The sequence below is a fragment of the Rhamphochromis longiceps genome, linkage group LG17, assembly GCF_057381845.1.
Source record: "Rhamphochromis longiceps isolate RC_006_pf linkage group LG17, R_longiceps_female_GT1.1, whole genome shotgun sequence".
Classification (NCBI taxonomy): domain Eukaryota; kingdom Metazoa; phylum Chordata; class Actinopteri; order Cichliformes; family Cichlidae; genus Rhamphochromis; species Rhamphochromis longiceps.
In genome coordinates this window covers 6,123,511-6,151,227 of record NC_140573.1, presented here as the reverse complement: position 1 = coordinate 6,151,227, position 27,717 = coordinate 6,123,511, and the positions used below count along the sequence as shown (strand labels likewise).

At 39.8% G+C, this 27,717-nt stretch overlaps 1 protein-coding gene across 3 annotated transcripts; it reads left to right on the top strand.

Moving 5' to 3' along the window:
• The first annotated feature begins 1,684 nt into the window (after positions 1 to 1,684).
• Positions 1,685 to 26,806, top strand: LOC146649167 (basic helix-loop-helix ARNT-like protein 2). 3 transcript variants are annotated; one of them, XM_085386573.1, is made up of 17 exons: positions 1,685 to 1,889; positions 8,065 to 8,158; positions 8,315 to 8,353; positions 8,436 to 8,477; positions 8,737 to 8,894; positions 8,973 to 9,055; positions 9,128 to 9,220; positions 13,245 to 13,362; positions 15,736 to 15,885; positions 18,126 to 18,363; positions 21,117 to 21,223; positions 21,379 to 21,529; positions 21,657 to 21,712; positions 21,800 to 21,911; positions 22,142 to 22,232; positions 23,055 to 23,157; positions 24,127 to 26,806. In XM_085386573.1, the coding sequence occupies exons 1-17, from the start codon at positions 1,847 to 1,849 to the stop codon at positions 24,282 to 24,284; spliced, it is 1,836 nt and encodes a 611-aa protein (XP_085242699.1). In that variant the 5' UTR covers positions 1,685 to 1,846; the 3' UTR covers positions 24,285 to 26,806. The 3 variants fall into 3 exon arrangements, with proteins under 3 accessions (XP_085242699.1, XP_085242698.1, XP_085242697.1); XM_085386572.1 differs by having other exon boundaries at positions 8,065 to 8,176; positions 8,306 to 8,353; XM_085386571.1 differs by having other exon boundaries at positions 1,821 to 1,889; positions 8,065 to 8,176.
• The last annotated feature ends 911 nt before the right edge of the window (positions 26,807 to 27,717 follow it).

The window sequence follows — 27,717 nt, the reverse complement described above, 5'->3', positions numbered from 1 at the left end:
GTATAATGTCGTGTGTCTCGGCGTCTTAAGGTGTTTCCTGTCCACTTGCGATGTTTCCGGGTGTCTAAAGTGCACGGGACTACTTTCCCTGCCGACGGGCTTTAAATGGGTTAACGAGCCAAGCGCCACGTGACTGTCCAGTTATATAATATATAGGTCAACACGTTTCTCGCTCGCACGTGCAGCCTTCCCCTTTACGTAAAGTCTCGTGCAAAAGTCTCGAATTACACTATGTAGGTGAGAGCCAAAGATCGTCGATATCTGCGATAAAGAATTACTGAAATCTTTTTTTTTATCTCAAATTTTGGGGAATTTTGGTGTTAGAATAATTAGACTTTTATATTTAACACCTTTGCCTCTGTCTTTGTTTAAATAAACAAAAATAGATTTATTTAAAGTATTCTTATAAAACAAGGATATGAGGAAACCCCCAAATTACAGACATTTTCACCCAGTCTTAGCCAACTTTCTACCTTAGCTTAATGTTTGCACATATTCTAGCATTAAGATCACAGGTGGGTGACGTGAACAACAGAGACCCCTACTCCATTGAAAGGACACTACCCGACAGCGGTGGGGTGATGTGTTTGCTTCCACATCACCCCAAAACATCTCCCCAAACAATCCCATCAAGCATCCATAAGATGTGCTGGGATAAGCCTGGTCCACAGATACCCCAACCCCCGTGTCCAGCAGCAGGGCAGAAGGGAATCAAATATTACATGGGTGTCAGACTTAAGGCCCAGGGGGCCATGATTTTAACATCCGTGATATAATGGGTATGTTTGTTTTTTTGAAGTTGTTGCTGATGTATGTACATGTGTTTATTGTGTGTACACGTTCATGCTTGGACATAACGGTTTTCGGTTTCTTCTGATGAAAGAGGAAACGACTTTGTAGTTTTCAAAATCTCAGTCTAGCAGGACCACCTTGGTTTAATCCCATATACTCCTTCAATGTTAGCCCATGAAAGCGATCGTGTTGGTTCCAGGAAATAAGTTCAGAGTGAGACATCTGTCGCGTGGCAGCTCTGTTTGGAGGAACGCGAGAGAGTAGCAAAGTCAGATCGGTGACGCGCACTTGGTACTTTTTCAGGTCACCAAAACGTGCGCTGCATCGGGTAAACCAATCCCTCACCGGTCCTGTCAAGCCAAGGCCGGCTGTATGAATGAGAGCTCGTTTATTAGCGCCGTCACGGCGTCATCCCACGTTTCCTGGCAGACCATCCACTTCCTGACAGACTTTTAACATATCCAAGGTGTGCCAATGGAAATTCAAGTCTGTGCCACTATTATTCCCAGCATCCAAATGCCAAAACAACGGTTTAAAACGAAGATAAACCCCTTTACAGTAAAAGCTGACATTTTTAAGTGCGTTTTCAAAACAGCAGTACATTCAAATAACCGATTTCCTACGAATGTTATCGTCACGCAGCGAATAGGTTATTTTTGACAGATTTTTTTCTCCATTCCGACTGATTCATGACTTCTAGTCGCGCTGATATGAATGGACTCAGCAGCTTATAACACCGTCGAGTGAACACGGCTGTGAATGAAGCGAGCAGGCGATTAAGGACGAGACAAGTGTGAACTCTTCCCTTGTTTCCTAAAGGACCTGGGTGTTCCACTCTCACCCATCCCTCACGTTTCTACTCCCCCCCCCCTTGTAAAAAAAACAGATAGGGGGGAGGAGGAGTCGGGTGAGAGGGAAAAATGAAGTCAATTATACGACACCCCGGCTCTCCTAACCTCCCTCCTCTCCTTCTGCTACTACTACAGCTGGTGGCTCCTCATGCGCCGCGGCGCTGCGAAGCCTTCACCGGGCACACCGGCTGCAGTCCGTAGGCATGTCGGCTGGGGGCTCTGACGGGACGGCGGAGAGGCCAGCAGGTAGGGGCTCCGGCTTGACGACGTTGTGGTTATTGTGGGTAGCTTAGCTTTGCTTCTTTTTAATATATTCTTTGGGGCAACTACTTTTCTCCTTCAATTAGCTGAAAAAATAAATTAAGCACTAGTGGTATGCCTTCTTCCACGAATTAGTTCTGAACTTCTTTCGTCCCTTGACGTGTTTTTTCTTTAACGGCAAGTTAGGTTATATTGAGTGAAGGTTACTTAAAAAAGAACTTTACAGAGACATTGAGGACATTGAGAGCAGACGACCTCACAGCGGCAGTAACGATAACACTTAACCGAGTGGCAGCAGTCGCAGTAGCCTTGCTGGACCAGCCGCTACAGTGCGTCGCACCGGTGTCTCGAGCAGCTGGCACCTGCCTCCTAAAACCGAACGCGTCGGCTGGCAACGCGCGTGACACCCTCTCCATTCATTCCCGTACTATGTGGTGCTCGTTTCCAGGGAGGGGGACGCGAGCGGAGGGGGGAGTTTTGTCGGCGAACTTCACACTCACGATAAAAACACGTCACTGTAACCATGACGACGACTTCATCCCAAAAGCCCAGAAATACTTTTACACTTTGCTAACAAGCGGTTCCTTTGCGAAAACCCGGCGTCTTCTCTAAGCCTGGTGCTGATATTAATATTTGCCTAACCTTCACCAAACTGGCCTCGAGGAGCTTATATTGTCACGTGGTTCCTCGAGATTTGCCCCCCCCAACATTCTTTCTCGTTCAGCTTCTTTCAGAAACTGGGTCAGTAGAGCAGTAGAGCAGCTCTGCCTTCGGTGTGCAGCAGAGGGAAGCAATCGCTCCCTGCCGTTTCCGAGCCGTACCAAGAAGCACAGAGGAATGTCAGCTACCAAACCCTTCAGTTCAAATAATGCAGACTAACGGCGGGATATTAAAACACAAAGGGGTTAAACCATCACCGGAACTTTTTTAAAAAAGTTGAACCACGGTGGTCTAAGTGCTAACATTCTGGTAAACACAGTACAATGCACAGGAGTAAATCATTACAGGGCGTAAATACGTCTGAAAAATATGTTTCAGTGCTAGCTACATTCATGGAAGATTAGTTCAAATCTAGGTATTGAAAAGAAATCATACAGTTTATATAAAATGTGCAAAGACACTTGATGTAAACCCCTTACGTTATTTAATTCAAAATACAATCTAAAATTATGACGAGAATATGAAAGCTATTGTCAAATACCACATTAAAAGTACAACTCCTGAAAACGAACAAAAAGTAGCCTCTTGTTTAGATTAAATGGCAGGTCTGTGAATGTATCGCTTTTCCCCAGTATGATATTTTGACAGGAACAGTAGGTAACACAGGTGTTACTAATGACATTAGTGATATTCTGTTTGGGTCAAAGCCCTGGTTAAATGGATTAGTAACACCTGTGTTCACTTGTTATTTTCTCTCAAACTAGCCACTGTGAGTAAGGTGCATTATGTATATGTGAAAACTAAAATTTTCACTTTTCAACAATGAAACTTTAGCACCCAGAATTTCCAGTTGGGTATTTTCTAAAGCATTTTCCTTCAAAGCTGCCTTGCCCTCCTTTTGTCTTTCGTGCTCATGAATATGCATTTGGCCCTTTGTTGTTTTACAAAAGCTAATCTTAAGTACAGCCATTTGGGTTGCAAATGTAACATCACCATGTAAATAGTGTGGATAAACTTATTTCATGGTAGTAAAACTATTAGCTCTGTGCTAAAAGGCTATCACAATGACAACATGCATGAAAATATAAAGCCCTCTTAAGCCATACATAACCCAATTTTCCTCTGTAAATCCATATATTTCAAATGGTCCTGTCAGTATTTTAAAGTACAGCTGTTAGCACTGTAATCATTTACTGTAAATGTTGAAACCATCACATTAACTCTCTACCCTAATCCCACACAATCTAGCCCCTAAAATGTTTAACTGCACACAACTGTTACCAAACTTTTAAATACAAGATTTCATCTTCAAACTGATTGTTACTGTTAGGCAGTTAATTAAGTAAGTATGTTTAAATGGGGTAAATGCAGTTCTTAAAATACATGTTCAAAATACTTTAATACTGTGTGATTTGCTCTATAAATACCTCAATTAAAGAATCATAGACTCAGATATTATTTTGTTGTGAACATTTTTTTGGTAAACTGTACATTGACCTCAGTATAGGTTAAAAAACGCATGCTTTGTAACAGAATAGCCCCTGTGCCACTTGTAAAAGAATATTCTCTTATTGCAAAACATCCTTAGCAATAGCATGTACTGGTTTTAGCGGTTGTAGGAAATTGTAGGTCAGTTGACCAGAAATAACCCAGAACATATTGCACTGTAACTGTAGGATTTAGGGCTTGACCTTTCTGCATCCATCCAAAACTACAACCCTGCTATTATGTTATGTTACCAGAAGTACGCAGAGACACTGAGCCTTGGAATAATGTGACATTTACTTTATTATGCACATTATGAAATGAAATGCAGTCCAGTAAAACACCTCTGCTATCAATTCTGATTCAATAAAGCTTCTACATTTTCAGCTTTTGTCATCTAAATGAATGTAATGGGTGGTTATTGTGTACTGAACTGTATAACATCTAAACATGGTTTTAACAGGGTTAACTAAAAAACAACTGGGGCACTATTAAATCAAATGGGTTTAATTTCTCAAATGAGTAAAATTGTGTAAAGATACACAAAAGGTCGTATTTATCTGTGCAGTGTAATAAATGAGTGCCTAATAACCAATTTAAACCAATCACCTTGCTCTTTGTTGTGTAAACCAGATAGTTTATAGCAATGGAAAAATTACGAGGCATTGAGCCACAGAACACACCCTTCTTTACAGGTTCAAAAGACCACGACTGATACATTCATGTCCTGCTGCTGGTTGAAAATACTGAAGTTAACCTTCAGTATTCAGCTGAGATAGAAGGTGGTGCTTTTTTCCCCACTTGTCATCATTTTCCATGTTTTTTGTGTCTTTCTGGTCATTTTAAGTCTCACTGCATGTATTTTTGTTGTGTTTTTCTACCTCTTTTTATTAGTTTTGTGTATTTTAGTACTCTTTGTAGTTAACGTTTAACTGGAGTTATTCTGTGTCTTTTGTTTCTTGTCGTAGTGTTGTGTCTCTTAGCAGTCATTTGGTTACTCTTTATAGTTATTTCTGCTTGTTCCTTCTCATTGTATATCTCTTTGTAATTAACTCTTTGTAATTAAATTAATCATTTTGAAGTCCTGTGTCATTGTGTAGTTGTTTAGTGTCTATCTCTACTTAACTTGTGTTTCTTTCTACTTATTTTACATTTCTTTGTAGTTATTTTGTTTCCCTTTTAGTAGCTGTGTCTTTGTGGTAATTCTCATTAAATTTGTGAAATGTCAAGTTCAAATTTGAATGGAATCAGTCTATTGTGAATGAAATGTCATCAACTATTTACAAGTTCAAATAGTGTCAAATATTTTAAGGTAACCAAAGCAACAACAGTTCCTTTCTTTGTTCTTAATAACAGGCAGTCATTCAGTCACTTGGTATGAAACTAAATTGATCAAGATATGCGAGAAGTGATATTTTTAAGTAAATTTTGTTTTCCTTTGGCTGTCCTGTTAGGATTGCCTCCCTTCTGTGTGGATCTCTGTTCATTTTCTGTGTGTACCTTTTTGTCCTGCCTCTCCCATTCATATTTTCTACACTCTAAAAAGATTAAAGTTCCAAACTCGTCACGCTTAGATCCTTATTCTAATGACATAACATTAGCAATTTACCCGCCCCCCCCCCCACCCCACCCCCCCCACACACACACACACACACACACACATAGCAGCAAATATTTTAATTTCAGGAACTGCTGAATTTGAAAGTGGCCAAAAAGGAATAAAAAGTGTTCAAACGTGTTTGATTTATTTGTTTTAAAGATATCACGTCCTCTTGTGTGATGTTTTTGACCTCTGGTGTGACAGCCCCTGTACGTCACACTTGTGGACATTTTCTGAAAGCACCTCTATGTTTTTGTGCCAGCATGGTATGGAAAACCTGTCATTACTAGTTGGTAAGATAATTTGTATCATATCTATAATTGTGTTGTTGAAAGCCGCATATTCTGAGCTTAAGTGCAAAATCCCAGTTAGTGTTTGGTGTCAGTATGTTTAGGTAATGGTGTCATCACAACTTAAAAGCCTTCCAGTAGCTAGTTATCTGCAAGCCCCTGCTGTCCACACAATTAGGGCTACATTTATTTTTTGTTTATTTGTCTTATGTGGGAGAGTCATCGTTTTTAGCTTATCAAGAAAATGGCTACGTGTTGGTTTATAATGTATTAAATTAGAGTAACTGTGCTACTTTAAGTGGTGTATTATAGTTTTTTTAGGGTATCAACAAACTAAATCAGGCCATATACAAACTTTTTCCCTCAACCGCAGGTAAGACCCAAATGAAGACTTTGAGAAAAAGTGATCCTTTGGTGTGTGGGTGGTGTAGAGCCAGAGCATACAAAAATAATAACAAAGAACTCAAACATAAATCACACCCACAAAAAGAAACTGTGAGCTCACAAAAGACCCCAAAACATCCCCACCTCCAAATACCTTGAAGTGATTCAAGTGGTACACTTAAAGGTGGAGAAGTACATGTAGGTCATAACATGCTGACTCTGTTTCATACTGAGTTACACTCCTGTGCATTTCCACCACAGGTGGTGGCCTGTGTTCCTGCGTTTCTGTAATATGGTATGTCATCTGCTACCCTGCAGGCTGGCTTGGCCTCTCATCAGTACTCTAGTCACGACTGGTGCTCTCAGCTTGGGCGTGACTCAGTGTTGACCGTCTAGATGTGCACTTTGCACCGATAAAAGCAAGGGGCATTGCTTTAAATATGACTTGGCAGTGCTGGTGCAGGTGGCAGGAGAACACATTTCTTGACTAACAAAGAAACGGGGAAAAAAAGTGTGTGGTGCAGCAACTAGCAGTGAAAAGCCATGGTGGGTGGAAGTGAGAGCCTGCAAGTGTCACTCCCACATTTCACTTTTGCGTCAGTGATGACCCACTAAACTCCTCTGGAGGGATTAAAGAAAATGATGTCAATATCATTAAAGTTCAGTCGGGCCCTGATCTCATAGTAAGAGTTTTTGTTGATAGTGAAAGCTTGCTGTGCTTGTTAGTGGGACACATGTACGTGAGAAAAGGGTCACTGTGACAACCTCTGGGTTTTCTGTTAAAAATAAACTTTTATTTACAATATATATTATTGTACTTTAAAGATTCAAACATAAAATGGGTTTTTTGTTCAGTTTGAGTATTGTGCTATTTGCTTTTCTTCACCTAGATACGTGTCTGTCACTTTATCAAAACATTTTTCCTCACAAATAGATGTCATACTTTATAGAATGGGATCCCCGAGTAAGAAGTAGGTCAGTGTTACAGTATTATATAAGCATTAGTGAATACAATGGGCCAAACCCTATTTACTCTCACGTGCCTCTGAAATTCACAAACTGCAGGAGTGCATAGCATGGGGGTTTGGCGCCATGTAACGGCAACCTTTAGCCAGTTTGCCTAGAAACAGAATGTGTGTATGAAAATTGGCAAGAAAACAGGGCAAAATGGGAAAAATAAATGAGCTGTCCAGCTATAAAATTGTTTTTGGGTCAGCCTTTAAAGTGAGCATTCCTGGCTGAGATTTCAGCCTTCAAAAATACTTTCCGCCTGTTAATGCAGAAAAAATTATATGAGTCATTCTGATGGTGCTCGTTTTCAAAAAGACAAACAATTTGTGTATGTTCAAAAATATAATTTGTAAACAGCAAAACACAGTAAAACAGTTGAGTTTGTTAACCTTCAAAACTCAAATTAAGCATTATTTATTCACTCATACATGTAGATGAAAAAAGTCTTTAGCCTACTAAATAAAGTCTCCTCCTTTTAGTCACATACCACTGATATACCAGATACCTGGGTGATGATTTTTGACTGTCAGAATAATCTCAACGTGTTTTTTAAGATCTTTAATGGTATTTTCATTTGATATAAAGTCAACTCATTAAAATCAGAAACCCCAGCCTCCATTATTTCATTCATAGTGTAAACAGAGCAAGCGTTATTAGAAAGATCAAGGTTGTTGTACTGTGTTCATTTGTAGCTTCTCACATCACTGTGGTGATTGTTTTCATGTATCAGATCCTGCTCCAGAGGATGAAGGGCCAAGCCAAGCAGGCTCCTTGCTGCCAGCTGTCGAGCTGCCAAGGAAACGAAAGGGAGATGTGGAGGAGAGGTCAGATGCGCATGTACAGTAAGAGCAGTGTTATGTTGTCTAAGAAGAAAAAACAAACTCTGAGACATTTCACTCTTGTTTATGCCTGTAGCTAAAATTATATGGTACAATGTACACAAACTAAATGACGCACCGTTTGTCCAACCGATCTCACAGGCAAAGCCTTGACATCCAAATGGACGATGACCTCAGCAGGTACGTTGAGTTGTCCGCTGTATCTGCATTGAGTTAGACCGTGCTGAAAAAAGAATTTGATTTTTGATGCTTTCATTTGCAGATCTGAAGGGGAGGATCAGCAAGTCAAAATGAAATGCTTCAGGTGATTCTATTTTTATATCAAACGACTGCGCCGTCTGTGGCTTTAAAAAAAGTCTCATGTAGCTTTCCTTGGTCTCATTTAGTTTAAGATGTCAGCTATTTAAAACCCTAATGACTTAGACAGTCTTAAAATAGCTCCATTACAATTTCCAGGTAATTATTTTTCCCCCCAGAAAAGACACAGCAGGTAGTAATGTAGCTATGCATTCCCCTTTCAAGTTCTAAGATACAGACTGTCTGATGGCTGAATGTGCCTACAGGGAGCCTCACCGTCAAATTGAGAAGCGGCGGAGAGACAAAATGAACAATCTGATTGATGAGCTGGCTGCCATGATCCCTGCCTGTCAGCCCATGGCTCGAAAGCTCGACAAACTCACTGTGCTGCGGAAGGCTGTGCAGCACTTGAAAGCCCTCAAAGGTACTTCTTAACCCACGTGGTGATTTAAGTGGTCAGTGATGTTGATTTTTGTCACTCTAAAAGCTCCCCTGCTTTCAGCTGGGATGGGCAGCGCCTTTTCAGAAACCACCTGCAAGCCTTCCATCCTGCCTCACGATGACCTCAGACACCTTCTGCTGAGGGTATGTCCTCGTACGTCTGTTTCATTCACGCTTTTATGCTTTTATTAACACGTCTTTCTGTGTATCTGCCAGGCTGCCGATGGTTTCCTTTTAGTCGTAAGTTGTGACCGGGCGAAAATCCTGTTCATCTCCGAATCCGTCTCCAAGATCCTCAACTTTAGCCGGGTGTGTTACCCTCCCACCACACGACTTGCAATATTCATTTACTGGTTGCAGCTCTCTCTTTTTCTGAATGTTAGCAAAATGAAGATGTAAAAGTACAGATCGGTAAAACTGAACAAAGTACCTCACTAAATTTGTAAAATAGCTAGGTCCTATATTATATATATAGGACCTAATTATATATATATATATATATATATATATATATATATATATATATATATACATATACAGTGGGGCAAAAAAGTATTTAGTCAGCCACCGATTGTGCAAGTTCCCCCACCTAAAATGATGACAGAGGTCAGTAATTTGCACCAGAGGTACACTTCAACTGTGAAAGACAAAATGTGAAAAAAAAATCCATGAATCCACATGGTAGGATTTGTAAAGAATTTATTCGTAAATCAGGGTGGAAAATAAGTATTTGGTCAATAACAAAAATACAACTCAATACTTTGTAACATAACCTTTGTTGGCAATAACAGAGGTCAAACGTTTACTATAGGTCTTTACCAGGTTTGCACACACAGTAGCTGGTATTTTGGCCCATTCCTCCATGCAGATCTTCTCGAGAGCAGTGATGTTTTGGGGCTGTCGCCGAGCAACACGGACTTTCAACTCCCGCCACAGATTTTCTATGGGGTTGAGGTCTGGAGACTGGCTAGGCCACTCCAGGACTTTCAAATGCTTCTTACGGAGCCACTCCTTTGTTGCCCGGGCGGTGTGTTTTGGATCATTGTCATGTTGGAAGACCCAGCCTCGTTTCATCTTCAAAGTTCTCACTGATGGAAGGAGGTTTTGGCTCAAAATCTCACGATACATGGCCCCATTCATTCTGTCCTTAACACGGATCAGTCGTCCTGTCCCCTTGGCAGAAAAACAGCCCCATAGCATGATGTTTCCACCCCCATGCTTCACAGTAGGTATGGTGTTCTTGGGATGCAACTCAGTATTCTTCTTCGTCCAAACACGACGAGTTGAGTTTATACCAAAAAGTTCTACTTTGGTTTCATCTGACCACATGACATTCTCCCAATCCTCTGCTGTATCATCCATGTGCTCTCTGGCAAACTTCAGACGGGCCTGGACATGCACTGGCTTCAGCAGCGGAACACGTCTGGCACTGCGGGATTTGATTCCCTGCCGTTGTAGTGTGTTACTGATGGTGACCTTTGTTACTTTGGTCCCAGCTCTCTGCAGGTCATTCACCAGGTCCCCCCGTGTGGTTCTGGGATCTTTGCTCACCGTTCTCATGATCATTTTGACCCCACGGGATGAGATCTTGCGTGGAGCCCCAGATCGAGGGAGATTATCAGTGGTCTTGTATGTCTTCCATTTTCTGATGATTGCTCCCACAGTTGATTTTTTCACACCAAGCTGCTTGCCTATTGTAGATTCACTCTTCCCAGTCTGGTGCAGGTCTACAATACTTTTCCTGGTGTCCTTCGAAAGCTCTTTGGTCTTGGCCATGGCGGAGTTTGGAGTCTGACTGTTTGAGGCTGTGGACAGGTGTCTTTTATACAGATGATGAGTTCAAACAGGTGCCATTCATACAGGTAACGAGTGGGGGACAGAAAAGCTTCTTACAGAAGACGTTACAGGTCTGTGAGAGCCAGAGATTTTCCTTGTTTGAGGTGACCAAATACTTATTTTCCACCCTAATTTACGAATAAATTCTTTACAAATCCTACCATGTGAATTCATGGATTTTTTTTTCACATTCTGTCTCTCACAGTTGAAGTGTACCTCTGGTGCAAATTACTGACCTCTGTCATCATTTTAAGTGGGGGAACTTGCACAATCGGTGGCTGACTAAATACTTTTTTGCCCCACTGTATATATATATATATATATATAAATAATTAGGTCCTATATTATATATATGGTGGTGGCTAACCAACCGGACATAGTGGTGGTAGACAAACAGAAGAAGGCGGCCGTAGTGATCGATGTAGCGGTTCCGAATGATAGCAATATCAGGAAGAAGGAACACGAGAAGCTGGAGAAATACCAAGGGCTCAGAGAAGAGCTCGAGAGGATGTGGAGGGTGAAGGTAACAGTGGTCCCCGTGGTAATCGGAGCACTAGGTGCGGTGACTCCCAAGCTAGGCGAGTGGCTCCAGCAGATCCCGGGAATAACATCGGAGATCTCTGTCCAGAAGAGCGCAGTCCTGGGAACAGCTAAGATACTGCGCAGGACCCTCAGGCTCCCAGGCCTCTGGTAGAGGACCCGAGCTTGAAGGAGAAACCGCCCGCAGGGGCGTGCTGGGTGTTTAAAAAAAAAACCACCCAGCACGCAGTGATATATGTATATATATATATATATATATATACATATATCACTGAAAAAAGAGGCTGACAAAAGGTTTATATAGAATGCAATGTTTCATTGTTTTCATGGACTGATGTTATCTCCAAAGTTACCTGCGTTATAACCAAGGCTATTATGATATTAGATTTTCACTACGTGATTGTTGTGGCTCCACAGTAGTTATTTTCCTAACATTAAGGATCGATGATTTGGAAACATAAATTCCTTGAATCAGGAACGGCCTCTGGTATATAATCTACACTGAATATGTGAGGCAAGTGAAGAGAGTCTGGAGCCGTAACAATTTTACACTAATATCAATATTAATCTATCAATATTATATTATTGATAGAATATTAATATTTCACTCTTTAGTTGTCAGTACAGTCAGTGTTGGCTATTGCCAATGCAGTTAGTTGTATATGACAACACCTTCATGGTGACCATTTATATTCACATGTACTGTCAGGAATTGCTTTTTAAAAACAGGTCATTAAATGACCGTAAATTTAAAAAGATGTAGTTTTTAGTTGTGCAGTTGCCCAGCATCAAATGACAGGTATAGTAACATTTAGAAGATGAAGAGCCAGACATTTCCCTCAGGGGATGGTGGAGCCCAAAAACAGAACAAAAGTGGATTGAAGTGGATCTGCATTCATCACCAGATAAAGGCTAATGTTGCTTCCTGTTTGCAGTAAGTGTTAGTAACCAACCTCTTGGCTTTTGTTAAATCAAGGAAACAATATGAAAACTTTTTTTTTAACCTTTTGGACGCTCAGAGTAGAAGTTTTATATTTTTATTATTATTATTATTATTTTTAGAATAAATTCATTTGTAAATGTTCCACACTATCCACAGTCCTTTGTGGCTGAACTAAATCTTTACAACTCAGTGTTCACATAAATTGTTGTTCAGTATGAAGCATTTTATTGATGCTCTGATGAAGACTCAGCACTGCAAGTAAAAGTTAATAATCAAGGCAATGCCCTGATGTTTCTGCACAGCTATTAATCTCTAAGCTTTGATACATTTTTGAAAGTATCTCTGTAGTGCATGCTTTGCTCTACAGTTTCAACTTTAAGACTCACTGTGTGCAAGCAGAGAGGAATGGTGATTAGGAGGGATAGCAAAGAAAAGCTTCTAAGAAACGAGTCCATGTCTGCATGGCAGTGGATTATGTACAAGGAGATAACATCACTGAAAGTGAAAAAAAGGCACAGCATGATTTAGCTGCTAATATACAGTGTATAATGGTTGGCTGTCACTTCCAAACAAAAACATTAGAATAGCAGTTGGGTGGGGATTCTGTGCTCACAGCCAAGGCTGTGTACCAATGATATCAGCCCTTACTTAGACCATACAGAGCAGTGGAAAAAAGTGCATTTAAGACTAAAACTTTATATTTCGCTCTTCTTTTCCAATCACCTCTAAGTGGTCACAGCAGATGGCTGCCCCGCCCTGATCCTGGTTCAACTGGAGGTTTCTTCCTGTTAAAAGGGAGTTTTTCTTTCCCACTGTTGCCAAGTGCTTGCTCAAAGGAACTTGTCTGATTTTTGTTTTTTTTTCTGTATTATCGTAGGGCCTTTACCTTAGTGCAACTAAAGTGCCTTGAGGCGCTGTAGTTGTGACTTAGTGCTTTGTAAAAAATTAAATGAAATTGAATTTACTAAACATTAAAAAGCTGAGTAAATAGATGTACAACATTTGTATTCACAGTTGGAACTGACTGGGCAGAGCTTGTTTGATTTCATCCACCACAAAGACATCAACAAAGTGAAGGAACAGCTGTCTTCGTCAGAGATGTACCCTCGTCAGCGTCTTCTTGATGCAGCAAGTAAGTCCACCGGAGCTCCAGTATTGTGCAAATGTCTTGAGCCACACCTCATTTCCTTATTTCTTCCAAGGAGACAGTCTTTCTTGTGATTTCTTTTCAACATGGTCTTGAGCAACAGTTCCTCTCTTTTTTGCTAAAGCTGATAGTTTGAGCTGGGTCAGGTGACCCTGAACCATCCCTTGGAAATGCTCCCATAGGCACTGTGCACTTCTTCACCACTCGCCTCTTTTCAGTGTCCACTGTTTATACAATACTGCAGCATGTTATTATATTTTTGTCTTCTTTCTCCCTTTGCACTGGGTCTCTTTTCTCCTCTGTTTCTTTTTTTTGTTTTCCCTTCAATTATAACTGATTGCAGCACATGGCTGCTGTTCCCTAAACCTGCTTCTGCCGGAGGTTTCTTCCAGTTAAAAGGGAGTTTTTCCTCCCACTGTCACCAAGTGATTGTTCATAGGGGGTTGCTTCATTGTTTGAGTCTCACCTAGAGTTTTGTAGGGTCTTAATCTTACAATATAAAACACAGTGAGGTGACTTTTCTTATGATTCTGCACTATATAAATAAAATTGAGTTGAAGCAAAACAAGGAACTCAGTGTGCTTAGGTGAGGTGTACACAGAGTGACAGTGTGTATGCAGACAACTTATCAGTCAAGTTGGAAATTGTATTTTTAGCCACTTTGTTACTAGCACCCTGATGCCAGTAACAGGGTAGGAAAAACCACAAATTCAGTTGGTTTTTTTTGAATTTATGAAAAATAGCAATGATAACACAATTTAACAGTCATCAAATAGTATGTTTGCACCAACCAAGAGCTATTATTAGGCGTCTCTGACATAATTTCACATATCCTGTCATGGTGTGCAGTGTGCCTTAAAAGAAAACTGAGAAAAACTAAACAAGTGGACAATATGAAGCAATATAAAGGAGTGCCAGCCCAAAAAAAACTATCTACAGCAGATGAACAGTATCTAATTGTCATGTCATAAAGAAAGTGATCACAAGATCTTGACATAACTGATCAAATTATGAATATAGACAAGAATCATAAAAAAAAAACCAGAATAGGCCAGATTTTTGTCTGATTAGGAAAATCTGATTGGTTCAGTTTCTAAAATTTGCTATATTTTGTTTAGCATGGTAAAGGCGTCAGTGCAGTAAAAGCATACCTGAACAGAAAAACATACAATAAAACTGAAACAGCGGGGCAGCCGGTGTGTTTGTGACGTGGTCCCAAGTGCAGACATGGAAGGAGACGGTACTGAATCTTAACAAAAAATGTTTATTTGGCCAAAAAACATGATTACAAAACAAGGCAAAAATGAGCAGGGCCAAAATTTAAATTAAAACCTAAACTGGGAAAAGCTAGGCTGTGGAAACTATGACAAACGAGACATGAACATGATTCTGAGCAGGAGTATGGGAGTAACTCAGCTTACGTCATGTTTATTAGTAACTAGTAAACATGACGTAAGCTGAACAGAATCATGAGGTACCTGGAATCAGAGGAGGGAAAACAGACACACCAGCAATGAACAGAGGGAGACAGAGGACTTAAATACACACAGCTGACACAAATAATCATGATGCCACAGGGGAAGCAAAACTTAACACACTGAACATGGAAACAAGACTTTCAAAGAAACATGGAAACATGGAGAGACATGAACTGGGACACGCAAGCTTGACACAAAATACAGAGAGAGGGAGCGAGAGAGAGACACACAAGGGGAACCTACACAGACGAGATGATAACACATGACAAACAGAAAAAGACTCATAAACAAGGAGACATGGATGATAACATAAACTAGACTGAAACTCAACTAAATCCTGACTAATAATAACAACACAAGAACTTAACATTAATGCAATCTAACATAAGAAAAACTAAAATACAAAATAAACTCAAAACCCTGGGTCACAGCCCAAAAATGCTATCAGTCATGGATTGCCTTCCCCTGAACCTGGACTTTATGGAAGCAGTATGGGATCAACCTAAGAGAAAAAGGAACAAAAGGAAGCCAACATCTAAAGGAGAGCTTTGAACATCAAGAAGCCTGGAGAAGTGCTCATGAAGACTAAAGACGGTTGACTTCAAAAGAGAGTTCATGCTGTGTTGAAGAATAAAGGTGGCCATGTCAAATATTGACTTTCAGGCTTGTTGGAACTGAACAACCTTTGTTTTTGCCTTATATGCTTTATTTTCATGCAAGTTTCCACATTTCAGTTAATTGCTATTTATTTTCTTAGGAAAATGTAAAGGAATGAGTGGTGGCTTGAGTGTTTTGCACAGTAGTCTGTATGAGATGATGTTTAGAAAAACAGAATAAGCACTACGTGTCCCAGTCACGAATGTGGTCCTTCTGTGTGCAGCTGGGGTTCAGGTCCAGGTGGATGCTCCTGTCAGAGCGACCCACTTAACCACCGGAGCTCGGCGATCCTTCTTCTGCCGCATGAAGCACAGTCGACTGACAGAGAAACACGAGGACAAACACTCGCTGCCTACAGCTTCAAAAAAGAAAGGTGGGTTCAGTCTGGAGGTGGCACGACGTGTAGATATGAAGTATCAATTAATAATCGACGTGCTGTGAATATGCTGGTGAAACATGAAGGCTCAAGCAACTGCACCAGTCTAATATTGTTGCTTATCGAATTTAGATTCAGTGAAGACACACACACACACACACTGGCTCTATTCATAGCTTCAGACAGAGCTACTTTGGAGTGTCTTGTTTATCTTGTGCTGCTCTGATGAGAGCGCTTAAGGTGATTCAGCTGCGAGAAACAGCCCGAGTGAGTTATTTATTGAATAGACTGAAACTGTTCCACTTTGTATAAACGCTCAGGTTCAGTCCTGGTCCTGCAGAGCTAAAGAGATGAGGAAGAGGTCTGAAGATGCCTACCAAAAACATTATATATTAAAATAAAATGAATTAAAATATATGATATGTTTATATATATATATATATATATATATATATATATATATATATATATATATATATATATATATATATATATATATATATACATATAAATATGTCTGTAAGCAATGAGGCCAAAATTTAGGCAGCTGCAGGAAATCAAGCACATGGAGTGAACTTAGTGTTTTTGCCCTGTCTAGTTTGCATGTTGGGGAAGTAAAGAAATTATCTTATTAAAATTTGGTGGAGAGTGGATGAGAGTGGCTTTTCTCTTCACATTTTCTCTTGTTCTATGGAGCTGCTTATTAAGCTACTAATTCTCTAGATACTTGTATGTTTTCACATCAACAGTGACTTAAATAAAGAAACAAACATGACTGCATAAAGACTTTTTTTTTCTAGTCTTAGATGCCACAATTTAAAACATGTTGTTTTGCACAGTAAGTAGGTCACTGCTAGCCATTGTGTAATCACCAAATTAGTAGCTGGTCAAACTCTGCTAACTGTGCAGCAGAAAATGAAGCTTTGGTACCACTCAGTGGAAAAACCAAGCAACTGCCTTACAGTCCGTTACAGCAGCGGTCCTCCGGCCTCTTTTGTTTTGTTGTATATATCTGTATATATCTGCGACACCTTAAAGGCCGGTCTGTGAAAATATTTTTGGACATAAATCGGTCTGTGGTGCAAAAAAGGTTGGGGACCGCTGCGTTACAGTCTACAGTACATTGTAGGCTTCAGTATGATTTTCCCACTTACATTCTAAAATAATTAGGAATATTTTAATGTTATTTAGTAGCATTATTTATCCATCAATCTATTTTCTTAACTGACAATCTGATTTACTATCATGAAGATCCTGAAGCACATCACAGCTGTCATAAGGTGAGAGGCAGGGCTCACTTTCACTCCTGCTTTATTTTAAGTGTATACAACTCTGATGTGCTGTATCTTATTCCTGAGTGACATGGATTTGGTTTATGTACCAATATTACTGAAACACAGGCAGTCATGTGAAGAGGAAAGCACACCCTCTTTAACTTTTGTGGTTTTATATATCAGCACATAATGCAAAAAAGCCCATTCGCTCTTTATTGGTTGCCGAAGCAGTGTGTGGAAAAGGAAACACACTCTGTGATTCAGCAGCTTGTAGAAGCACTTTTAGCAGCCAATGGTTTTCTGTGTGACTTCATCCACGTCTCACATTGTTGTGGAGGAATTCTGGCGCACTCTTGTTTCTAACATTACTTTAGTTTACTGAAGTTTGCAGGCATTTGTTTATGCACAGCCACAGCATTTAAGTTGGGTTGAGATCTGGTGATTTTTTAAAATCATATCCTGATACATAAAACCTTTGATATGAAAAGGAGACGGGAGGATTTCTTGTTCACATGACTGTGAGTTACACTGTTAAGCACTGTTCTCATGTTTGCTTTTTCTTGTTTAAAAGAATCCACATGAGAAATTCAGAAGTCAAACCTCTCTTTGACAGGCTTACTGTCTGAAACCAGAGGAACTGGCCAACCCAGTTTCTGGTTTTCTGTAAAAAGCTTAAACAAATATGAACCCACGTGTTGAAACTTAAACAATACCTGTAGATTTTTGTCTTCAGGTAAGCTGTAACGGCAGCTGTGAATTAAAGCATGTTGTTTTTATCTAACATGGAGTGACGTTTGAAGGAGTAGCTGCTTCCTCATGTTGCCTGAAAAATAAGCTGGACTGTTGAAACCAGGTCTGATTTTATGTTCTGTGCCACTAAATATACACAGTTCACCCAAAACACAATCTAACAATACTAGAAAGGATATTATATCATACACACGACTTGTTTTCTACCTGCAGACACTTACAGATTCTGCACACTGCACTGCACCGGGTACATGCGGAGCTGGCCGAGCAGCCAGCTGGACTCGCTGGAGGCCGACGCCGACAAGGAAAGCTCGACCCTGACGTGCCTGGTGACCATGTGCCGCCTCTACTCTCACGCGTCCCATCAGCCTTCCAAAGACATCAACGTCAAGCCCACTGAGTTCGTCACTCGCTGTGCGATTGACGGCAAGTTCACTTTTGTAGATCAACAGTGAGTTTCCCCTTTCTAACTACATTCATGTGCACCATGTATCTTTCCGCCGTGAGTCATGGATTTGTTGTGCGCACGCAGTTCTGCTGAGAAAAGAATGGCAGAGGCGTTGCGTGGTGTGGAGGCCTCTGAGCGCAGCAGTGTGAGATTTGTCGGTCGGACTGTCAGTGGAGATAATCATTTCTGTGTCTGCCGTTGTTTCTCAGAAAGACCTGAGCATCTTGAGGGCATCACGTGAAAATCTCTTCTCATTTTTTGGGAAGTAATTTCACAACACAAGTATAGTGAATCACTTTATTAAATGAATTACCCATGTGTGTGACTGATGAATGTTACATGAGAGGCTTATTTATACTATGCTAACACTTTATGATAAGGGAGGTGAAAACTTTCTTAGTTGCCGAAGAACGAATCAGGAATGCCTTAATGAATACTTACTATAAAACAAGCCAACATCTACTTCAAAGTACCATATCACCCTGGCAGAGCCTTGACTGACTGCTGGCTTACTTGAATACTTACTAGAGTATTTAAAAGTACCCTAGCTTTCAGCTGTCAGGCCTCTCTTCTGTGACACCAGCTCCTAGTTTGGATTCAGAAGACAGACACTGTCTCTCCTTTCAAGATTAGACTTAAAACTATAGTTCAGGCTGGATCAGGTGACCCTTGCTTAGTTATGTTACAATAGGCCTAGACTGCTGTGCCTGTGAGGCACTGACTGCTTCTTCTTTTTACTGTATATGTTTATACACCATCTAATCATTAGTTATTACTAATTACTATTATTAATCACTCTGGCTTGGCTCTCTTCCACAGTGTGTCTTTGATCTGTCTTCCTACCTCCTCTCACCCCCAACCAGATGGCTGCCCCTCCCTGAGCCTGATTCTGCTGGAGGTTTCTTCCTCTTAAAAGGGAGTTTTTCCTTCCTGCTGTCACCAAGTTTTTGCTCATATGGGGTTGTGTGACTGTTGAGGTTTTCTCTGTATTATCGTAGGATCCTAATCGTACTTAAAGGAGCTTAAAGCGACTGTTTTTGAATGAAATGAACATATGCTATTTCAGTGGCGTGTCAAGTATGAATTAGTTCATAACTGTCTGGAAGCTAATCTCCCTGTTTCTTCATTAGCCTTCCTGATCAAAATGTAACCATTTATTTATTACATATTATCCAAAATTCCAATCAATTTCAGTCAGATTTATTTGCAATGTAGCAAATAAACCATCCACAAATATGACATAAACCCATTTGTGTTTAATGGCTGAATATTTTGGTTTCATGAAACATACATTAAATGACATTATTAATAGCATTTTTTAGACATGAAGCAAAGGAAAAGTCATGACCAGAATCACAGTTAGTCTTTTCTCAGATAGTGGGTGACAGATCAGCTTTGCAGGACGGTTATTGGCCCCCTAAGTTTTTCCTGAAAAAAGGATTTAACAGTCTTTGCTCTGTGGTAAGATAAAATGGACTGTATCGCCAACAAACAGCACCACACAGAGGTTCCAGCATCATCTCCTTCACTAATGTGGATTTGTGATTCATCACTGAACATCCACTTCATCCACTCATCCACTATCACCCCGTCTCTGTCGTCACTGTAACCCAGTTTTCTGCAGTTATTTTTTTAAGCTTTTCTGGATGTAATCACATGTCATTCAGCCCATTTCTTCCAGTTGTGACGCTAACACAGACGCTCGTTTCTCTACTCTGTTTTTCATTTGTTTTGTTGTCCATTTTCGAGGCATATTGCTTAATTTTTCTATTCTGATGCTTTGTTGACCTCCGTCTAACCGTATCTTTTCTTTCTATTATCTTCTAATTTACTTTTACTTGCTCTAAATTTTAGGCACAGGTGAACTGAATATGAGTATCTAAATATGATGATTACAGTCTCAACAAGGCAATAATTGTAAAGACAATCATCGCGTAACTGCATTGTTACCCTGGAATACAAAAGTAGTTGGTAATTTTTGAGTAATGTTTAAGTTGTGTGCTGTTACAGTAGATCCTCCACAGTAACTATGAATCATGACTCTTTTTGGCAGCACAGAAAGAGGAACATGCTAATGAATAAATAGTTAGTGGAGGGGTTTTGTGCAGGGTTTGGATCTGGAGCTATTAGGAAAGTATTAACTACAGCCTGTCCAATAAAGGATTTTTAAGACCAGTGCCTATATTGGTTATAGGTGATTGAGGAATTTAATAGGTTGCTTTTTTTTTTCCGCCCAGATGTACGAAACATAACATTCCCCTAACATTCATCCACACTCTGTCCAGCTCTGATCCGATCAGTTGATCGCTGGATTTGTAGTATTTGAAACACATCTTGGCAACAGGGAAGTGGCACAGTGCCCTCTGGTGGACAAACTGTGTAATGCCAACATTCATATCATAGCTGAAGGTTGTTTTTTTTCCTATTTCTCCTTTTTAAAATGTTAATTTATCGGATATTGCTGATACCACTAGACTGCAAAATACAGTAGCTAATAATTAAATAGAGCAATCTATAAGCTCTAGTCCTAACGAACAACTTTGTTAGCGATCAGATTGCTCCTGATTCGTTCTTTGTTTGTTTGCAGGTGACTAAGCAAATTTTCGTGTCCCTTTTTGTGAAGTGTTATCTATTCTGTATTTGCTTTGGTTCCATTTCCCTCTACTATTTTTAATTGGCACAATCCTGAGAGGCAGTGAAAGAAGCAAGACCAGAATCACTAAACTCCATCTTTTTCCTCTCTTTTTTTCCCTCAGAGCCACAACCGTCATTGGTTATTTGCCGCAGGAAGTTCTCGGCACATCCTGCTATGAGTACTTTCACCAAGATGACCTGCAGCACCTTGCAGGAAAGCACAGGCAAGGTAATTAGCAAAGCCACAACTGATGCCAAACTGAATCTATGCTAAAATAACTGTAGCTCAGTTTGTCTTCAGGTCAGAAGGAAAAGAAAAGGAAAGCGCTTGTAGTGACTTTTTTCACTTTGCTTTGTGATGACATGTGTCAAATCTCTTGGCAGTGCTTCGAAGCAAAGAGAAGATTGAGACACAGTGCTACAAGTTTAAAACAAAATACGGCTCCTACGTTTCCCTCCAAAGTCAGTGGTTTAGTTTCACAAATCCATGGACCAAAGAAGTTGAGTTTATCGTGTCTTTAAATAGGGTTATTTCGTAAGTACCAATTGCTGTCGTTTCAACTTTATTGTTGCTCTTTCATATGCACCGTGCTGCCGTAGTAAAGCTTTTAATACAACTCTGTTCTGGATGAAGCAGTTAAAATACTCCATTGCACCAACAGGGGGCCCGGTCACACAAAAGATGAGGAGGAGGCAGGCAGCTCAAAGGCACTCCAGGGTAAGAGATGCACACAGAGCCGTGTATTCACCGTGCTGTCATGTGTCTTTTTTGTCTGAGCTTTTTTTTGTCCTCCTGCCTTAAAAGACGACATAAAGCAAATACCAGTAATTCCCGGCTTCTCCAGTGGCACCGGCACAATGATCTACGCTGGCAGCATAGGGACCCAAATCGCAAATGAGCTCATCGACTCCTACAGGTACAGTCTGTCAACTCTCTGTTTGTCAAGGCTCGATGAATTTAAAATCATGTTGCTTTTCTTCGTAGAAAGGCGTCATATTTTCTGATAGATGCTCCAATAAATCTGAACATTTGGTACAAAAACATCCAGAATAACACTGAAACCCCGTTTGTGATAAATCCAGTGTTTTACTTACCTGGATGATTGAGCATGCATCAAGACCCAATGTTTTATAATTTTTTTGACAGGGTGAACTCATCTCCATCAAGCGGAGCTTCGAGTCCGTTTGGCCCAGCCCAGGAGAAATGTCCACTGGTGTCCCCACAAACCAGCAGGAGTGTGAGTGACCTAAATAATAGGACAGGCAACTTCCCCACTGTTACTAACAGTAACCATGAAGCACCAACTGGAATCAGTTTGCTTGGTGTGCTGCTGGGGGTTAATTTATTCATAATATTTCATCCTTTAGTTTATAGTTTTTGCCCTTTTTTGAACTTCTGGCACTTTTTTTTTGAAATCCTGAATCTTTACTGTTTGGATTTGGAGGAATGGTGCGATTCGTTTTCCGGTGAAACATTAGGAGTATTTCTCATTCTGGTTGATCATTTTATGGAAATTTGGATAAACATGCCATTTTAATGGGGGCCACCTTACAGCAGGAAGGTTCCTGGTTTGAACCTCGTGGTTGGCTAAGGCCTTTGAGTATGGAGTTTGGACGTACTCGCTGTGCTTCCTCTGGCAACTTCAGCATTTCTCTCAGAGTAAATAAACCTGCATGCTTGGCCACTTAGTGGCCTAAAGTGGGCCTAAATTCAATAAGCAGTTTGTAAAATGGATGAATAGATGGCTGGATGGTGACATGGGGAGGTCCGATATTGTGATTGAATTCACAATAACACTTTTATAATTATCTAAAGTATCAAGATTTGTCAGTATGCCATTACTTTATATAATGCAAAGCTCTGAACTGTACTTCCACCACAGCATCCTCACAAGGTGTATCATCATCCCCGTAGACAAGAAACGCTTCAAATGTAGGAGGAGATGTGTGTGAGAAAGAGGAAAGCAGCTTGTTTTCCTGAGTTTAATTACACACTTCAGTGGAGAAAGGTGAAGCGCAGGGTCCTGCACGCTGTTTTAATGTATAATGGCTTGTTGCAGGCATCCTGCAGGGAGGACGCAGCAGGCAGTTCATCACAGTCCCAGTCCCAGTCTGACTCAAGGACGGCAGCAGGGACGAGCAGCTCAACTTCTGAAAGCGCAGGTACTGCCAGCAAGACCATCACAAATACACTCTGTTAACAGTTTCTGTCTTTTCTTTTTCCTGTACTGCAGTCTGCAGTGAAGGACGAGAGTAACTGAGCACCACTTTATATTTTGTATTAGTAAATACCTCGGCTGTTTATGGTGTGCATCCCACTCGTGATTTCACAGCTGCAGGCCAAGAAAAGATGTAAGCAAGCAATCCAAATTTAGGCAATACAACAGCAGTTTATGGATAAACTTCATAAAAGCAGAATATACTGTATACACATGCACAAAACTGAGGTAAAGTCAGTGAGTGACACATTTAAAAAATGTAACAGTTTCTGAACTGAAGCTTCATCACTTCACTTCCCAATGATTTTGCCTCTGTCTTTCCTTAGAATAAAAAAGGATGCTAAAGCAGTGAAGCTGAAGCCAGTGTCTTCTGTAACTTTGCCAAAGCAAAAGAAGCTAACTGAAACCAGCTAACCTAGCAGCTCCCACAAGCTAATGGTAAAATGCTACTTTAAAATGAGCATTTTAATTAGCAAAAATGAGCAAACTAAAATTATTGATGAGATTTTTGGTCATTATTCAAAAAGAGTAACATATTATTCATTATTATTATTTTAAAGCTATGCATTATGTTACTTACATCACTTATTAAATTATGTTAGCGTTGCTTAGAGATGCTTTGGCACATAAAAGTACATAAAATAAATAAAAGCTGGACACAGAGCCATGTGCTAGATTGTTGTTGTTGTTTTTTTCATTTTTAAAGACAACAGCAGCGTAAACCAGTCCAGACAGCAAATATTGTTTCCCACAACAGTTGTACTGTAGGAACATTTCCAGCCCATCACTGCTGAAGCTCAGGCTCCGGCTGCTTGACTTGACGTCACTCTGTTCTTTTCCGCTTACCGGACACTGTTAAAGGTGTTATTTTTTTCTCAGATCTCATTTTTTGTTTTGCTCGTGTTTCACTCAGGCGAGCCCGCCCAGCTGGACCTGGACAGCATGGTGGTGCCAGGCCTGAGCAGCTTCAGCAGCGACGAGGCTGCCATGGCGGTCATCATGAGCTTGCTGGAGACGGACGTGAACATGGGTCAATCAGGGGAGTTGGAGGATTTACACTGGCCTTTCTAGAGGGTGCTCAGACTCTTGGCCTCGCTCTCTCTCACAGCTGAGAACTAGGCAGTTCAGTTAATTCTGATCTGCCTGATACCTGAACTGGCCTTGCACAATTGAACTTACAGGACTTGTACCAAAAGTCACAACATGTCAGACTTGAGGACCGCTGAACAGGAAGTGTACAGGAAGTGTTGTGACTGAGATTAGCCTGCGGGTACTTCGTTTTTGCTTGAAAGAAGGTCTGGTTGAAGATCCCTTGGAGCCTGCGGTGATACAGTGTCTTCCTTAGTAACACTTGTGCATCCTGAATAGGGGTTGGAGACGAGACCTTCAACAGCAGGGAAATCTATTTGCTCTGCTGCCCTTAGTCACCAAGGCCACCAAGGTCTGAAGGAGCATAGAAGTCCTGTAATGTGCAGTGCTGCTACAGAAACCTCAAACACTGACATTTGTGGAACCTTTGGTACAGTTTTAGGAATGACTTGTTTTTCATACATTGTCTGATTGTTCAATTTTTTTATCGTATGTTAAAGATTCCCATCAGACACATTTTAAGTAAAAGTAAAAAAAAAAAGAAAAAAGAAAAAACTAATGAGTAAATTGCTGAAGAAGGTTAAAAAGAATGTGTCCGTTTTAGCTCCTTGATTAAAAACTGCAGCTAAATATGTACAAATCAGGGCACCTCAGTCCTTGAACAACCACTACTGGTTCAGCTAATTTTCATTTTGGACATGCCCAGCACAGCCACGCAGTGTGGGGTGAGTTAAAAACACTGTGTCACATATAAATACTGTTACCTAAAATTCTGCAGTGATTCACAAATGCCAAATTTTTGTAAGATCGTAATTGCAGGAGAAAAAAAGTTAATCACCTTGTAGTTTCTCTATAAAACAAACCCCTACTGCTTAATTAGTATTATTTAAGTATTTTGTGAATTCTTCATTCTCCATCGCACTTCACAAACCTGTAGTGGCAGTAATGGGGTGAAGAAAACAACACAAACTAGACACTAGACAACAGACACTGCTGGGGACATGCAGATCATGGGCTGTATTTGATAATGGACTATCAGAATTGCGAGATTGCCAAAGACACCCAGCGCTTGAATCACACGTACTGTATTATTTAAAAGAAATTGTGTTCATTCCTAATCATTTGTATACACAAATGATCCAGAAGTGTGTCTGATTTTTGCTTCTACTGAGCTAGCCGAGCACTTTTGTCACCTAATCGGACCACATGAGCAAAGATGCTTGGTTTACACTTAGAGACAATCAAAGAATTATAACAATAATGTGGTTAAAAGGTTTCATGTTATTATCTAGCACAATCAACACACAGATTCCAACTTTGACATTTAGCTAGCGATGGGGCTACTAGCAAGGATCGCTAATGCTACGAGGACCTACGAAGGGAATGTGTTTCAAGGAGAACGCTTTACTTCAGGACTGTTTTTATTAAAATAAATACTTGAATATTGAATACTGTTTACAGTTCTGATTGCTGAATGAATGGTAGGAATGGTAGACTCTGTAGTCTTTATAAATTTCTTACATATGTCTGACCACCTGGTTTCTCATTTAACAGGAAGAAGCTAAACCCTAGTAATAAATCAGCTTCACATTTAACAGTTTAACCACACAAAACAAAGTTGTATGGCAAGAATATCATGTGGAAGTGTGACTTTACAAATCACAGTCATGTATTTACAGTTTAGAGAAATGTGATTACGGCCTCCTTGTAAAAATCCATAGATTAAGTAAAAGAGAACACAAAGAAAACAAAATGCAAGGGTGTTTATATTCAGTATGTAACATAAAGCTGGTAAAATCTATGTTTCTATCATGAATTAACACTAAAGGATGAAGTTGAAGTCAGGCTGTAGTGTTTGCCCGTTAACAGAGACGTTCTAACATGATGCTAACGTGATCTCTTGTACAATGAACTCCTTTGAGGAGCCAAAGGACTCTGAGGACAGATTTCCTTTGTTTTGGCCCCAGAATATCAGCATAGAAATGAGCTGTGATATTTGTGTAGTAGAGCCACTCGTGAATAATCTCAACATTGTAGATAGCTCAGATATACTGTCATTAGCTGTCAGAGGTCAGAATGCAAGCGGACGTTTAGATTTGAGCAAGAGCTGTAGCCACAGTCGTTACCGAGCTTACTCTGAGGTTACAAGAGTGAAAGTAAAGGTGAATTTTAGTTTAATTTGCAGTGACTGGCCTCAGTATAGCTCATGTAGAGTCTGGTTATACCACTGGTTCCTCAAATCTTGAAAGTATAATGTGACTCTGTTGCCTTGAATGCATGTCGCATCTGACGGGGTTCAGTTGGAAGTCATGAGTAAGACGCTCTTTTTGGCTTTACAAGGAAAACTCACCACATACTTTTGCCATCTGTGCCATGTGAAATGGACACTGAAGCATGATGAACATGCCCTGCTATCAAAGACAAAGTGTCTGATGTTTGTATGTGATAACTGTTGTCATTGTATCTGCTGTAACAGAGCCGAGGGGGAAGACTTTGTCAGTAAAAGAGCATTTTTAAGTAATTGTCCCAACAGTTTTTTTCATTTTAAAATTAATGTCTTTATTTGATACCAGTGCCAAAATGGTTTTCGCACAGTAATTACATCCATGCTTGAAAGTTTTTAAAGCATGAATTTGCCAATATGGTGAAGACAGTGAACTATTTAATTCATTTTTAAAATAATATTAATATACAACCACTTACAAAAGGAGTCAAATCTCACAAACAACACAGATAATGATGTCATGTTATCCATAGAGTTATTCCATTAGACATTTAAAATAATTGCTTTACAAAGAAGAGGAAGCAAACAATGAAGAAAACAACCAATAAGGAAAAGAGGATGTGAAAATGAAAAATTATGCTCCATTTTTAAGAACAGCTTTTATTTTTAATATAGAGAAATTTTTATGTAACACATTAATTTACAGTTATGTATAACATTTAATTATATAACATGTCAACTACTACTTATAAAAATATTAATTACCAACAACATTATTAACGTATGCTGTGTAGGAGACAACTGGCACCAAATTGAAATGAACTATTAGAAAAAATTTAAAATTTTTGTGTGACATATAGATGTTGTCTCAGAACAAAAGCAGATAATCATTAATATTATACTATTAGGAGCAGTTTTGGCTTACAGGAGCAGATTTAGATATGTTCAACCTTGGTTCAGTTCAATATGAACATCGGACACAAGAAGCCTGCTTCCTTTAACACTGGGATTCTTATAAATGGCAACTATTTTTTTCTGTCAATGCCTAAACTTCAAGATAACCTTAGATTACAATATAGCTAGTTTTGGTTCATTTTTTATGTTCATCTCTGCAATAGATTTATATTATATAATATAATATAATATAATATAATATAATATAATATAATATAATATAAAAATGTATTTATC